This window comes from Bathycoccus prasinos (genome assembly GCF_002220235.1).
Source record: "Bathycoccus prasinos genomic : Chromosome_4".
In the NCBI taxonomy this organism is placed as follows: domain Eukaryota; kingdom Viridiplantae; phylum Chlorophyta; class Mamiellophyceae; order Mamiellales; family Bathycoccaceae; genus Bathycoccus; species Bathycoccus prasinos.
Window position 1 is genome coordinate 443,903 of NC_024005.1, and position 13,006 is coordinate 456,908.

Below are 13,006 nucleotides of genomic sequence, written 5' to 3' on the forward strand. Positions count from 1 at the left end.
GCGCTTCTTTCAAGTTCATTTTTAGGGGATTCCCCCAACTTGGGAAATCCCAAGACATACGCGAAACGAGAATTTTTCGCGGCACTCCATATTCGCGCGCACTTACTCTCATTAAAACGTGCGCGCAAAAGACAGAGAGTAATATCAGCGCTGATAAGAAACGCATGCATTGCGATAATGTCGGAAGGAGAATAAACTCTCGAAAAGCTTTCCTCCAATCCCTGGTCTCTTGTCTTTGTGTTTGCGTTTCGTTTTTCCCCGCTAAAGCAACATGGAACAAGACTTCGGGTGGGAGAGATATAGCGAAGACGAAGAAGAATGCGAAACCTGCGATGGAGACTACGTAGAAGAAGAGAGTGGGATAGAGGAAATGCTCGAGACGACTTTTGGTGGGAGCGGAGGAGGTGATGATAAGAGTAATGGTTGCAAAAAGCGTTCGAGAGAAACACCTAAAGAGAAGGACTACATAAAGCTGGATGACGCGGAGGAAGACGAGGACGACGACGAAGACGACGATATGGACTATTATCGTCAAGAGCTGAAGAAAAACGGAAAAGCGAGAAGGACGAAACAGCGGCAACGTAATGCGGCGCAACAGATGAGGAAACCTGCGAATAGGACATTCGCCGCCGGGAACGAGTATTTCGTACGGAGCGTGTTGCGATGGGAAGCGAAGACGCTAAGGAAAGGAGAAGACGTTGGTAGTAGTTCGGGGAAGGGATGTGGGAGTAGTAAAACATCGATGCAGCAACATTTGTTACCGCTGGAAGAGGCCCCTGTGAGGTATGCGAATATGGATGAGTTCTTTCACGCGCAAATCGAGGTTGCGTTTGCCGAGGCGAAGGCGATAATCAGGCAAGGATTGAAAAAAGACTCGACGAAGAGGGAAACGTGCAATGTAAAGGCACGAGAGAAGTACCCTGGAGATATTAATAGCGTTTGCTTGAAGCTGGAGATAATTGGCCGTCGTCACAATGGGGTTACTACGAGTAGCAGTAGCAAAGAAGACGATTGGAGAAAGAGCGGAAGCGTGGTTTTACTCCAACCTAAAAAGAAAGATTCGAGAGAAAACGAGGGCGCTCTCGGGATTGTCGTGGATGTATCGAACATCAAAGGCGAAGATATTTCTAGTGCTAGGAACAAGTACGTGCACGTGCAAACAAATATTAAAACGGAGAACGTAGAAGATCAAGTGATTGTGATTCCCCTCGGGAACGTCCTTACGCAAAAAAGAATAGTCGCGGTTGCGGTTTCGCGACCAAAGATTTCGTTCGAGGCGCAAGTTTTAGCCACGAAGAACGCGACGTATACTCGTTTCAGCGACAGTGACGATGATTGCGATGGTGACATTAAGAGCAGCACAAATTTGGTTGAAAGAAGTCAGAGAAAAAGTGCAGCAGCAAAGGAAGAAGTGAACGATGGATTGAACGAATCGCAAAGGTTCGCGTTGGAGAGATTTATGAACGACAGGGGTCCCGGATCTCGACTGAAAATGGTCCAAGGACCTCCTGGAACGGGAAAGACGCACTTCTGCGCAAAGCTTCTACACGAGTTGACGTTTGAAACGCGAAATCAACGTCAGCGCCTCTTGGTGTGTGCTCCGACAAACAAAGCAGTAATCGTTTGCTTGGAAACATTTCTTCGGAACATTCCAAGAACGGAGGACCGAGATAAAATCGGAAAGAGCATCGCTCTGTACGGCGTCGAAGACGCGCTAGAGAGTGCGGCGAAAGACGTAAACATAATAGACGAGTATTACGTTTACCGTCGACTCGATTCGTTGTGTGCCAAGTTGAAGAACCTTTCATCTGACGGTACCGCTCGCAAGAATGGCGGCAAACGAAGCAAAGCGGATGTTATGGCGGACTTGAAAAATACGCGCGAGGAAATGAAGCGCATCGCCAAGTTTCTTTTGGAAATGGGATCATACGTTTCTGAACTATTGTTGAACCCGTGCGATCGAAAGAATGTATCACAGAATATGGAGGTCGAATCTACAGTAAAAGACTTTATCGAGCGCATCGAAGGGAAAACGAAGGCTGACAATTTGAGAAATCGAGACGTCCTCGCGAAAGCGGTGCTTTCAAACGCGCGCCTTTGTTTTTGTACTTTGGGTTCGTGCGGTGGTTTGTACCATTCTGGTGCCGCCGATTGCGACGTGTTGATTGTCGACGAAGCTGCAAATTGTTTGGAAGGAGAAATTTTGTTAGCGTTTGCGAGGAATCCGAAGCGATGTTTACTCATTGGAGATCCGCAACAATTGCCGGCGATGTGCTTCAGCCGAGATGTACAAAGATTGGGATACAATAAAAGTCTGATGGAACGCTTGTTCGCGTGCTACGGGGGTGATCAGAACGAAGCGATGTGTACTATGCTTAAGACGCAGTATCGGATGCACCCAGAAATTTGCGCGTGGCCTTCCGAGCGTTTCTACGGCGGTAAACTACAAAATGCCGAGTGCGTTGAAAATTCCAACAACACTATGCCGTATTCCATCGTGAATGTGCACTCCGGGAAACACCGCGTTTCGAGCAGTTCGAGCATAAGTAACGATCGCGAGGCTGAAATCGCCGTCGATTTGGTCTTAAAGCTCCGCAAGAAAGCGTTGAAAATTGGAATCATAACATTTTACACGGCTCAAGTAAGATTAATTGCGAATTTAATGCGCGCGAAAAATGTTGTTCCCGCCGGTTCCGACGACGACGTGTTCGCAAGCACGGTCGATTCATTTCAAGGAAGCGAAGCAGATGTTATTATTTTGAGTTGTGTTCGCACGAGTAAAACTTCCGCGGGTTTCTTGAGTGACAGTCGCAGACTCAACGTCAGTCTCACGCGAGCGAAGAAGAAGCTCATAGTTTTGTGCAACGCCGACGCGCTCGCCGGAGGCGGCGAGACGCTCGAAATGCTCGATTTGAAGTCGCTCATTGAAAACGCGAAAACGCGAAACGTGTTGTTTTCCGAGTCCGAGCCAAAGATATTAGACATGGTAGCAGCCTTATAATTCAATTAGAATAGTACATAAAATTCAAAGATACCCCTCTGCTTTCAACCTCTGCAACCATAAATGCACCGGCGACAGCATCGCGCTCGGGTGTTCCATCGTTACCGCCGCTCCAACCTTTTCCATATCCACCCACGAAGTTATCGTCTTATCCATTACACTATTCATGTGCAAACTATCGTTATACCACGGCGACTCCGACCCGGCTAAAATCAACGTCCTACACTTTAACGAATGCGCGATGTGCGTGTTATCCAACCGATTCACCGTGGCGTCGTAATACGCCAAAAGCGCATCTACCCGCATATCTTGCATCTCATTCCTCGTCGTCAACGCCAAATCGCTGGAAAACTTCCCCGCGAACCCATCTGACCCGTACTTACTAAATAGTCTCCCCATCAAGTGATTCGCTCCGGACTCGGACACTCTTTTCCTCGCCCTCACGCACTTCACCCGAAACCACTTCGCGTACATCCACTCCGCGTAATTCGCCTGCCTCGACATCGGCGACACTAAAATCACGCCAACGATTGGATTTGCAAACCGATTCGCGTATATGGAAAGAACCGTCGCCCCGGATCCAACCCCAATCGCAAACACCTCCGTGTTGTTCGTCTTCGTCCCTCCTCTCGTCCATCCGAAAAAATCGCTCACGTCTTCCAACTGCTGCGCTAATTTGTCCAAAGTCACCTCTCCTTCAAACTCCTCGGGAACGCCTTCCACGGACCCGTCTTGCATCCCCGGCGCGTCCACGTGGTACGCGCAAAACTTTTTGTTCATCTCGTGCTCTTTCCCCAAGCAAGAAAAGAACGAGGAGAAACACGTCCGGTGATTCGTTCCGCAATCGTGGTAGGTAATCAACGGTTTCCTCTTCGGCCGCTTTCCAATATTCGTCTCATCGGGAGTGCATTCCGCGTGGTGCGATTGGTCGTACGACACGGAGAGGTTGCCGTACCTGGTGGAAATTTGCACGGTCATTAAATCATACGTTTCGTACCACACGTGAGACATTTTGTTGTTGTTGTGTGTGTGTGTGTGTGAAACGTAGTGGATTTGGTGTGTGGTTTTTGGCTTTAAAATACGAGCAAAGCGAAGAAAATCGAACGGCGCGGTTCTCTCTCACACCTCTCCTATTACAAACTTATCACCTTCGAGATCCTCGATCGAGATTTCTTTACTCGCGAGCATCCGCATTCGCTCTCGCATCTCTTCGACCAAGATTTTACTTTCCATCGATAAGTCTTCGTACGGTTTCTTTGTACAACCTTCGTCGGCGTCGACCATGTCTTTTAAGATTTCGTGAGGGAGTTTTCGATGCGCGTGATCGTCTTCGAAGATAGATTCCCAGACGATGTCTTTGTCTTTTCGGAGACAAAAGTAGAGCTCGTCGGTGTCCTGTTTTGTTTGGTTCGTACACGAGAGAGAAGGAAGAACATTAGCGTAAAGAACACATTTGAGATCATCAGAAGGGAAAAAAACGCTCGAAAAACACCATCGAGACTTACCCTCGTCCAACTGCTCTCATCCAACTTAATCGTCCTAAAGAGCACACCACCGCAAACATCCGCTCGGCTCCCCCACGCGTGTCCTTTCAATCTCACCCCAAGCGTTGACGTCGTCAATTTAACCTCAAAGTCGCCGTTCTTTTCCGAGCTGTTCGTTGGAATTCGAATGAATATTTCCACGTCCGTCGTGCTTTGCTGCCAGCGAACGAGATCTTTCCTCGGATCGAGCGCGAGGTACTTTTGCTTCTCTGCGTTGGTTATTCGGGAGCGTTCGTCGAGCGAGGAGGAATCGAACGCGATTTTGATCTCGTCGTTTCTTTTCGTCGCATCATCGGAGGCGTCTGATGATGTTGACATTTTTATTTGTGAAGTCTTTCCCACTTGCGCGTATTTTTTCCCTCATTCTTTCTCCCGCGCGGAGCGAAGTAAACGCGCTCGAAAGAAGACAAAAACAAGAACTCGATCGAGAGAGATGGGACGCGACGACGACGGTTCGAACGAGGATGCGACGGAAACGTTTTTCCCATCCGTCCCTGGTCTGAGATACATTCCGAACGTGCTCGATGCGGAAACCCACGACGTACTCGTCCAATTTATCCACTCGCAACTCGCACTCGGTCGCTCCGGAAAACTGGAAAAGAAAGCGACGTACACTCCAATTCCACCGAAATGGGATAAACGTTTACAAGGGAGAGAGATGCTGCAATACGGGACGTACACGCACTCGAATCGAGTGTACACCGACCACGAGGTTGAAGTCGAACCAATGCCGGAGATTTTGCGAGAGCTGGTGGTGGAAAGACTCGTGGAGCGAGGCGTGTTCGGAGAAGAGAAGAACGAGGAAGATGCGAGAAAGAATCTCTCATCCGGTGGTGGTGGTGGTGGTGGTGGTGGTGCGAATGACACTTCTCGTCGACGCTTCTTGCCGGACAGTTGCACGGTGAACGTGTACCGCAAAGGCCAATGGTTGCCGCCGCACGTGGACAATCCAAATTTTAAGAGGCCTTTTTGTACGGTGAGTTTGTTAGCGGACGAGATGTGCATTTTCGGGAGAGGTATCGTCTGGCACCCTGGTTTAGACGAGAGTAGTACTAGTGGTAGTGGTAGTAGTAATAGTAGTAGTAATAGCGCGGTGTTGCCGGAGGAAAGTTGGTACGACGTGACGAACGCGCTCGACGGCGAGGAGTGTCGAGTGGTGTGCGAGAAAAATTCAGCGATAATTTTAGACGGAGAGAGCGGGGACGTGTACGAACACGCGATATTGCCAGTACGAGCGGAAGACGGGAGGATTTCGTTGACGTTTCGAAAGAGAGATTGGGATGAAGACGCGGTAAATAAAAGAACGGAAGAGACGGAGAAGTGGAGAGCGGAGTACAGGGAGAAGAGGAAAACGGCGTACGAGGCGACGAAGGAAGAGGTGGTGCGCGTGGAAACAGAGAGGGCGAGGATCGCGCGCGAACGTTTAGAGAGAAAGAAAGCAAAGGAGGCGAGAAAACTAGAGACTTTGGCCAGAAAACAACGCGAATTAGAAATAGTCGAGGAACGACGAAAGGAAAAGGAAGAAAAGAAGAAGACGAAGGAACCGAAATCGAAAACGCACAAGGAATGTTTGCCGGTTCCGGAAGGTTTGTTGAAGAATGATGGAGACGACAACAACGACAAAAAGAAAAACGACGTCAACGAGGACGATAAAAACATCAGCGATGTGAACAAAATGCCAGAAGTTGAACGCGAATACGTGCAAAAAGTCTACGACGTCGTCGCGAAGCAATGGCACGGCACGCGATACCGGTCGTGGCCGGCGATTGAAAAGTTCGTCGCGAACCAACCTAAAAATGGCTTCGTGGCCGATATCGGATGCGGGAATGGTAAAAACATGCACGACGTCGTCAAAGGAGGCGGTACTGTAATAGGCATGGACTTCTCGCACGGTTTGATTGAAATTTGCGCCGAGCAAGGCTTCGAAGTCCAAGTCGCTGACGCTTTAATGGTTCCGTACCGCTCGCGCGTGTTTGACTACGCGCTCAACATTGCCGTTTTGCACCACATTTCCAGCGAAGAACGCAGAATTCGCATGTGCGAAGAAACTCTTCGCGTGGTTAAAGTCGGCGGCGTCGCGTTATTCTGTGCCTGGGCGTACGAGCAAGACAAAGGCGGCGTTTCCGGCCACGACTTTCTCGCGCAAGACGTCCTCGTCCCGTTCCACAAAAGACCAATCGCCAAAGGCATGCGACCGGCCGAGCAAAAAGAATTGGACGACGCGATGGTCAGAGAAGGCAAAGCGCCGTCTCACGGAGAAATCAACCAAGAAAAACACACGGTCGTGTACCAAAGATATTGTCACGTGTACAAAGAAGGCGAACTCGAAAAGTTATTCGAGAAAATACCGGGGTGCAAAGTCGAAGCTGCGTACTTTGATTTCGGCAACTGGTGCGTCGAAGTCCGCGTGACGAGAGAACTGAAATGAAACAAGAGAGAGAGAGAGTAGAACAAGACAGCTAGACTTTTGACGCGTTCGCATAGACAGAAACCATAACTAGCGTAGGTTGGGTAGCGATGTATTGATGGCGATGATTCATCATCATCGATGGATGATTAGACCCCTTTTAGAGAACTGAACTTTGAACTTTTTCTTTCTTTTTGGATGCTTCGCCCACACAAAAATTCTCCCCCAACGCTCTTTGAAAAAGGATCATCACACGGAGGATCCTACGAATGTCAGCGCCACGCGGACGAGAGAAGCGCGGACGCGAAAAGACCGCGAGAACGATGCGAACAATTACATTCGTCTCGCACTTGTTTTTCGTGATTCTTGTCTTCTATTTCTCCGCGTCCGGAGGAGGAGTGTCCGGACAAGAAGATGATGGAGAGGATAACAACGACGACGACGGAACGAATACGTTCTGGAACACCGGCCCGTCCGGCATCGACGAAACACTCCTACCACCGCTAAACCCGACGAATTACCCGTGTCCGACGGACAGATATTTACTCCTCGGTCCGCGAACGTATACCGGAGGATTTAACAACATGTTCATGACGTTTCAAAGCGCGATTTTGTTGGCTCGATACACGAACAGAACGTTCGTGATACCGGCGGCGAGGAACGATCGGTACACGGATTTTAGGTTTTCGCAAGCGATCGATTACGAGGTACGACGGCGAGATCACGTTTTCTTTCTTTCTTCCGTTTCGTTTCTTCTTCTCGCTCTGTGTGTGTGTGTCTGTGCTTTTTCCATGTTGCGTCGCGCGATGGCATACAATATCTGACTTTCAACGTTCTCTCGCTTTTGCTCTTTCTCCGGGTACGTTTTTGATAAAATACACAGGCTATGCGACCGGTGTGGCCGTGCTTTCACGACACTAACGTGCCGTGGGGCGAAGGCGAAGTGCCGCAAGCGTACGTATCCGTGGAGAAAAGAAGGAAACTCGCGATGGTGGACGCGAGATCTGAGGAGGATAGAATGAATACTAAAGATGATTTTAGCACTAGCGCATTGTTGGTTAGAGAGTTTGATGAGTTGGACGCGAATCGGATGGTGCACGCAGACGATGACAACGAAGAAGAAAAACAAAACGAAGAGGACAAGAACAACCAGGTGATTGCTGGGCGAACAAACGAAAGAAAGTTGCTCGGCAAAGGAAAGAAGTTGAAAACGTCCGACATGTTCGACGATTTCAAGCCGAAACCGAATTCAGTCGCCGCCATGCGTCCCGCGCGCGTTCGCGGTCCGGATAATACCGGTCGTCAAATTTCTGAGATTGCTTCTGATTTCACGTCAGATGCCGAAGTGCACGGGCATCCCGTCATTATGATTTCCGGAAGTGCCTGGGGTGGACTCATGACTGCGTGCATGAAACCCCACGAAGACGGTTTGTTTTTTAAACACGTTCAACCGGCTGAACACATTCGCCAAGAGGTGGAAATGTACAAACAAATGAGAGGTTTAGTCGACGGTGAATACGTCGGGGTACACCTGAGGTATTTAGAAGGTAAGTGCCCGCACCGCGCGAGGGCGTATTACATGCCGAAAGTCGAAAAACAAATCGCCGCGATGTGTCACAACACGTTTCCGCACACGCAGAGAGTTTTGCAAGACCACGGTATTGATTTGAAGTCGGGCACAAAAATTTACTTAGCATCAGATCGACAGCGCCCGGATGCGGATAAATCGTTTGAGAAAGCAGGATCGATTAGCTATGATAAAGGGAACAAGAAAGACAAATACTTCGGCGACGGCACGCAGTTCGTGAAAGGGTACATCGGCAAGAAGGTCTTTGAACCGGCGGTTGACATGTTCATCTTAGCTGGTGCAAAAATCTTTGTCGGAAACATGCTCTCGACCTTTAGCACGAACACGGCGAACATTCGATACGGTTGGGGTGCGAGAAGATCCGTTTTAGCGTGGCCAGAACCGCCAATCATGAAGGAGCGCTCGTTTTGGGAATGCGAGCGCGCGGCCTTTTGGTGTGGAACGATCACGAAAGAGTGGAGTTCTGAAGGTCACACAAAAGCGAAAGGGAACTGTTAGTAGTAGTATTTTTATAAATCATTGCATCAAAACTGTCTTTGAACCTAAGGGAATTATTATTATTCGTCGTTATATTTACTCGGTCGCGGGGACTACACTCGTTTTCTCTCAATTTTTATACTGTTGTTACTCTTTCTAATGCTTTCCTTGGGTGACTTTCTCCTCGGCTAAATTCAACAACAACGAATCCGCGTTCAACATCACGCGGTTATTCGATCTCGCCATCGTTTCCGCAATCTCTCTCGCGGCTTCGATTCTCCTCAGCGTCAAAAACGCCGGATTCGTACTAATAGCCTCCCCGATCAACTTCGCCGATCTCGCCTCACCATCCGCTCTAATCACCGCAGACTTCTTATCCTGCCTTGCCCTCTCCACGATAAACTTCGCCCTCTCCGCGTCTTGCTGCGCCACCTGCTTGGCCTCGATCGCCGCCGTGTACTCTCTCCCAAACGTCAACGCCGTGATCGAAACGTCGTCCAATATCATGTGAAAAGTCTTCGCGCGTTGAATCAACATGTTCCTAATCTGCAACGACACGTTTTCTCTTTTCGTGATTAACTCCGACGCGTTGTGTTGCGCCACCACCGATTTCAACGTGTCGTGTATTAAACTCGGTAACACTCGTTCGTTAAAATCCGTCCCCAACTCTCGGTAAATTTGCGGCAATTTGTTCGAATCCGGCCTCGTTAACACTCGTATGCTTAAATTCACCATCTGCAAATCTTTACTCCCACTGGTCGAGCTCACTTGGTGCGCTCGCGAACGCACGTCGTATATTATCGGCCGTTCTATCCACGGGATCATCATGTGCGTCCCTTCCGTGTACGAGGTTTCTTTGATACCGACCGCGCGATTGTAGACAATCGCCCGGTGGCCGCCTTCCACGTTGAACAAGGCGTGGTACAGGCCGTAGGAGACTGCGCCGAGACCGAGAACGCCTTGGATGGCGCCGGTGGCCGCGGCGACGTTCACTTTGCTCGCCGCGTTTTGCATCGTCGTTTATCTGTGTGTGTATTCACTTATATATATATTACTTATACGTGTTAAAAGAAAGAGAAAGGTTGACGTGTGTTCGCGTCGATTGGGTTTATTCGCGTGACGTTTCTTCTGAGAAAGAAAGAAGAAACGAAGGACGACGATTAGGGTTAGAAACCCTAAAATTTTACTGGTCGAGAAGACGAGGGAGAAAAAAAGTTTTACACACCGCATTAGTGTTTGATGATATGAGTTAATCTCTCTCTCTGTTTCTCTCTGCATATACGAACGAACGAAGAAGAAGAAGGAGCGTGAAACGTTTCTGCGTCGATTTTAAGATGTTGTTGTCGTTTTTTGAGAGGCGGAGGTTTTAAAGAAGAAGAAGAATAGAGGAAGAATGGACGGCGGGGAAACGACGAATTCGTTCGCGTTCAACTTTTTCTCTTCTTCTTCTTCTTCTTCCGGAGGAAAAGGAAAAGAGGAAAAGAGGACGGAAACGAGTGCAAACGAAACGACGACGACGACGATACAAAAGCCAGAGGCGAAACAGGTATATTCGAAAGATGTTTTCGAACCCGTCTTTGCGAAAGCCGTGGACAAGGAAACGGTTGAGATATTTTCCTCGGACGAAGAAGAGAAAGGAGCGAAAGTGTTGATGTTATCGATTGAGAAAAAGATACCGCCGTTGGGGAAAGAGGAAGTGCGGATGCGCGTGCCGACGTTGGATGCGGTTTGTAAGAACAACAACGAAAAGCCGGCGAAAGGAGCAAAGGCGACCCCGTCGTCTGCCGCGTCTGCGTATTCGTTGGCGTCGCACGATTTGGTGAAAGGTAAATACGAAGGCGGGTTGAAACTGTGGGAGTGCGCGATTGATTTGACGACATATGTGGTGAGAGAACGAGTGGTGGAGGCGATGGTGACGTTGTCGACGTCGAAATCGTTTCGAGTATTGGAACTGGGATGCGGCCACGGCGTGCCCGGCATCGCGAGTTTGATGGCGCACGAAAAGATGGAGAAAGATGGTAAGGATACTACTCTTCTGTGCACGTTAGCGGATTATAACGAAGAAGTTTTGACAGAAGTGACGATACCGAACGCGAGAATGAACGGGGTGTGCGAACAGTGCACGTTTTTAGCCGGCGATTGGGACGATTTAGTCGCGGCGCCCTCAAAAAAGCAATCGGAGGCGTTCTTGTCGAAGGACGAGTTCGATTTGATTTTAACCTCCGATACGATTTATAACGTAGACGATGCGAAAAAGCTGGCGAAAGTTATTCATCACTGCTTGAAAAAGAATGCAAACGAAAACGCCATCGCGCTCGTCGCCGCGAAGAGATACTATTTCGGTGTCGGCGGTTCGACCGCGACCTTTATGCAGTTGTGCGACGAAACGTCTTTATCTTGCGACGTGGTAAAAGAGATTATGGACGGCGCCAGTAACGTTCGCGAAATTATTCGCGTGAGAATAAAGACGTAGCAGGTAAAACAGATACGATGTAGCAGATATGATAGATATAAATAACATGTTGTGATAAAAATATTATCGATAGTAGTAGTTTTAATATTGTAAATTGAACGTCATCATCATTTAAGAGAGAACCCGAACGCGACTGCCTTTAATTTCTAAAACCTCCACCGTCCCGCCATAAATACCTCGACTCGCGCCGACATCAACTCTCCAAACTGCACCTTTACACCCAGAATTTACCCCGGTCGTTTGTGGCGTGTGACCAATGACTAATCTTTTCGCCTCTGGATCTGAAGTCAACGCCAAGGCGCTTTTCAATCGTCGACACGCCTCCGCTTCGTACTTCACGCCGGCATCTTTCCCTCCGTATTCTCGCGTCCAAACGACACCTTCGCTTTCGACGATGTAATCTGGTGGATTCTTAATTTTTCCTTGCATCCACAGCGATACTTCCCGATTAATCCTATCGAAACCGTACTTCACGTGGCTCTGATTGACTCCGGCGTGCGCGAAAATCGTGTCTCCAACTTGCAACACCGTCGGGTGTTTGCTCAACTTCATCGCAAACGCGCCACCCGGTTGGAACAACTCCCGTCGAGCTCGAACGCCTTGTATCACCGGGTCTTCGTTTTGAAACTGCTCGGAGGCTTTTTTCAGCGGTGATTTCTCGCTCTCGTTGCTACTCTCGTTGGTACTATTACTATCCGGAGAGGCGTTCTCCTTGTTACTATTAGCACTACTACTACCTTTATCACCACTACCACTACTCTCCTCCTTCTCTTTCATCTTCTTCAAGTACGTCCCGCACTCTAAATACGCCCCATTCGTGGCGTACCGTAAAGTCCCCCATCACGTTCATAATCTCGTGGTTCCCGTTCATCACAATCACGTCCCCGCCTTCCTTCATCGCTTTCTTCTTCAATCGTAAAAACTTCGTAAAGATGGCCAACTCCGCATCCCCTCGGTCCATCACGTCCCCGACTTGTACCACTACCGTGTTTTTCCCGATCCATTCGCCTTTATTGTCCATGACTCCGGCAATTTCCAACGCTTTCATCGCCGCCGGAAAATCCCCGTGCACGTCGCCGATGGCGACCAACCTTCGCCCGTTGAGGTTTATTTTCCCACTCAGAATCTCTCCTTCATTTTCGACGTTCGTACTGCTCCCTCCTTTTGCAGATGTTCTCTTCGACGATTTCGAACCGCTGAAACGTTCTTCTTCTTCTCTCGCGTTCGCCGCGGGTGGAGCGAGGAACGCGCCGCCCCACGAGGCGAGAAACACGAGCGAACAGGACGTGGGAACAATGGCGGCGAATAAGGCGATCCTTTTTCCCATCGTCACATCTGTCTTTGTCCTCTGCCCCGAAGGCGGCTCGGAGGAGCTGCTCTTGCCGCTCCTCGAGTTTACGCGAGAACTCGTGTTTCTCTTTGGTCTCTTCTTAGAGAAGAATCCTCCGCCTCCTCCGCCGCCTCCGGAAAACAGAGTTGTTAAACAACTGTTGGAGTTCGACATTTTTTTTCTTAA

General features: G+C 49.1%; 7 protein-coding genes across 7 annotated transcripts; 4 read left to right on the plus strand and 3 right to left on the minus strand.

Annotated features, from left to right (window-relative positions):
- Positions 1–271: 271 nt before the first annotated feature.
- On the plus strand, positions 272–3,001 carry Bathy04g02290 (tRNA-splicing endonuclease, putative; the record flags this gene model as incomplete). The annotated part of the gene is made up of 1 exon (XM_007513802.1): positions 272–3,001. One exon carries the CDS (start codon positions 272–274, stop codon positions 2,999–3,001), a length of 2,730 nt encoding a protein of 909 aa, XP_007513864.1.
- Positions 3,002–3,102: 101 nt separating this feature from the next.
- Bathy04g02300 (predicted protein) lies at positions 3,103–4,012 on the minus strand (the record flags this gene model as incomplete). Its single annotated transcript, XM_007513455.1, has 2 exons — positions 3,103–3,111; positions 3,161–4,012. 2 exons carry the CDS (start codon positions 4,010–4,012, stop codon positions 3,103–3,105), a joined length of 861 nt encoding a protein of 286 aa, XP_007513517.1.
- Positions 4,013–4,315: 303 nt separating this feature from the next.
- On the plus strand, positions 4,316–6,973 carry Bathy04g02310 (hypothetical protein; the record flags this gene model as incomplete). Its single annotated transcript, XM_007513329.1, has 1 exon — positions 4,316–6,973. The coding sequence occupies one exon, from the start codon at positions 4,316–4,318 to the stop codon at positions 6,971–6,973; it is 2,658 nt and encodes an 885-aa protein (XP_007513391.1).
- A 302-nt stretch (positions 6,974–7,275) lies between these two features.
- Bathy04g02320 (unknown protein) lies at positions 7,276–9,038 on the plus strand (the record flags this gene model as incomplete). The annotated part of the gene is made up of 2 exons (XM_007513653.1): positions 7,276–7,659; positions 7,836–9,038. 2 exons carry the CDS (start codon positions 7,276–7,278, stop codon positions 9,036–9,038), a joined length of 1,587 nt encoding a protein of 528 aa, XP_007513715.1.
- Positions 9,039–9,173: 135 nt separating this feature from the next.
- Positions 9,174–10,031, minus strand: Bathy04g02330 (predicted protein; the record flags this gene model as incomplete). The annotated part of the gene is made up of 1 exon (XM_007513769.1): positions 9,174–10,031. The coding sequence occupies one exon, from the start codon at positions 10,029–10,031 to the stop codon at positions 9,174–9,176; it is 858 nt and encodes a 285-aa protein (XP_007513831.1).
- Positions 10,032–10,410: 379 nt separating this feature from the next.
- Positions 10,411–11,490, plus strand: Bathy04g02340 (predicted protein; the record flags this gene model as incomplete). Its single annotated transcript, XM_007513352.1, has 1 exon — positions 10,411–11,490. The coding sequence occupies one exon, from the start codon at positions 10,411–10,413 to the stop codon at positions 11,488–11,490; it is 1,080 nt and encodes a 359-aa protein (XP_007513414.1).
- Positions 11,491–11,601: 111 nt separating this feature from the next.
- Positions 11,602–12,994, minus strand: Bathy04g02350 (predicted protein; the record flags this gene model as incomplete). The annotated part of the gene is made up of 2 exons (XM_007513556.1): positions 11,602–12,270; positions 12,317–12,994. The coding sequence occupies 2 exons, from the start codon at positions 12,992–12,994 to the stop codon at positions 11,602–11,604; spliced, it is 1,347 nt and encodes a 448-aa protein (XP_007513618.1).
- Between the last annotated feature and the right edge of the window lie 12 nt (positions 12,995–13,006).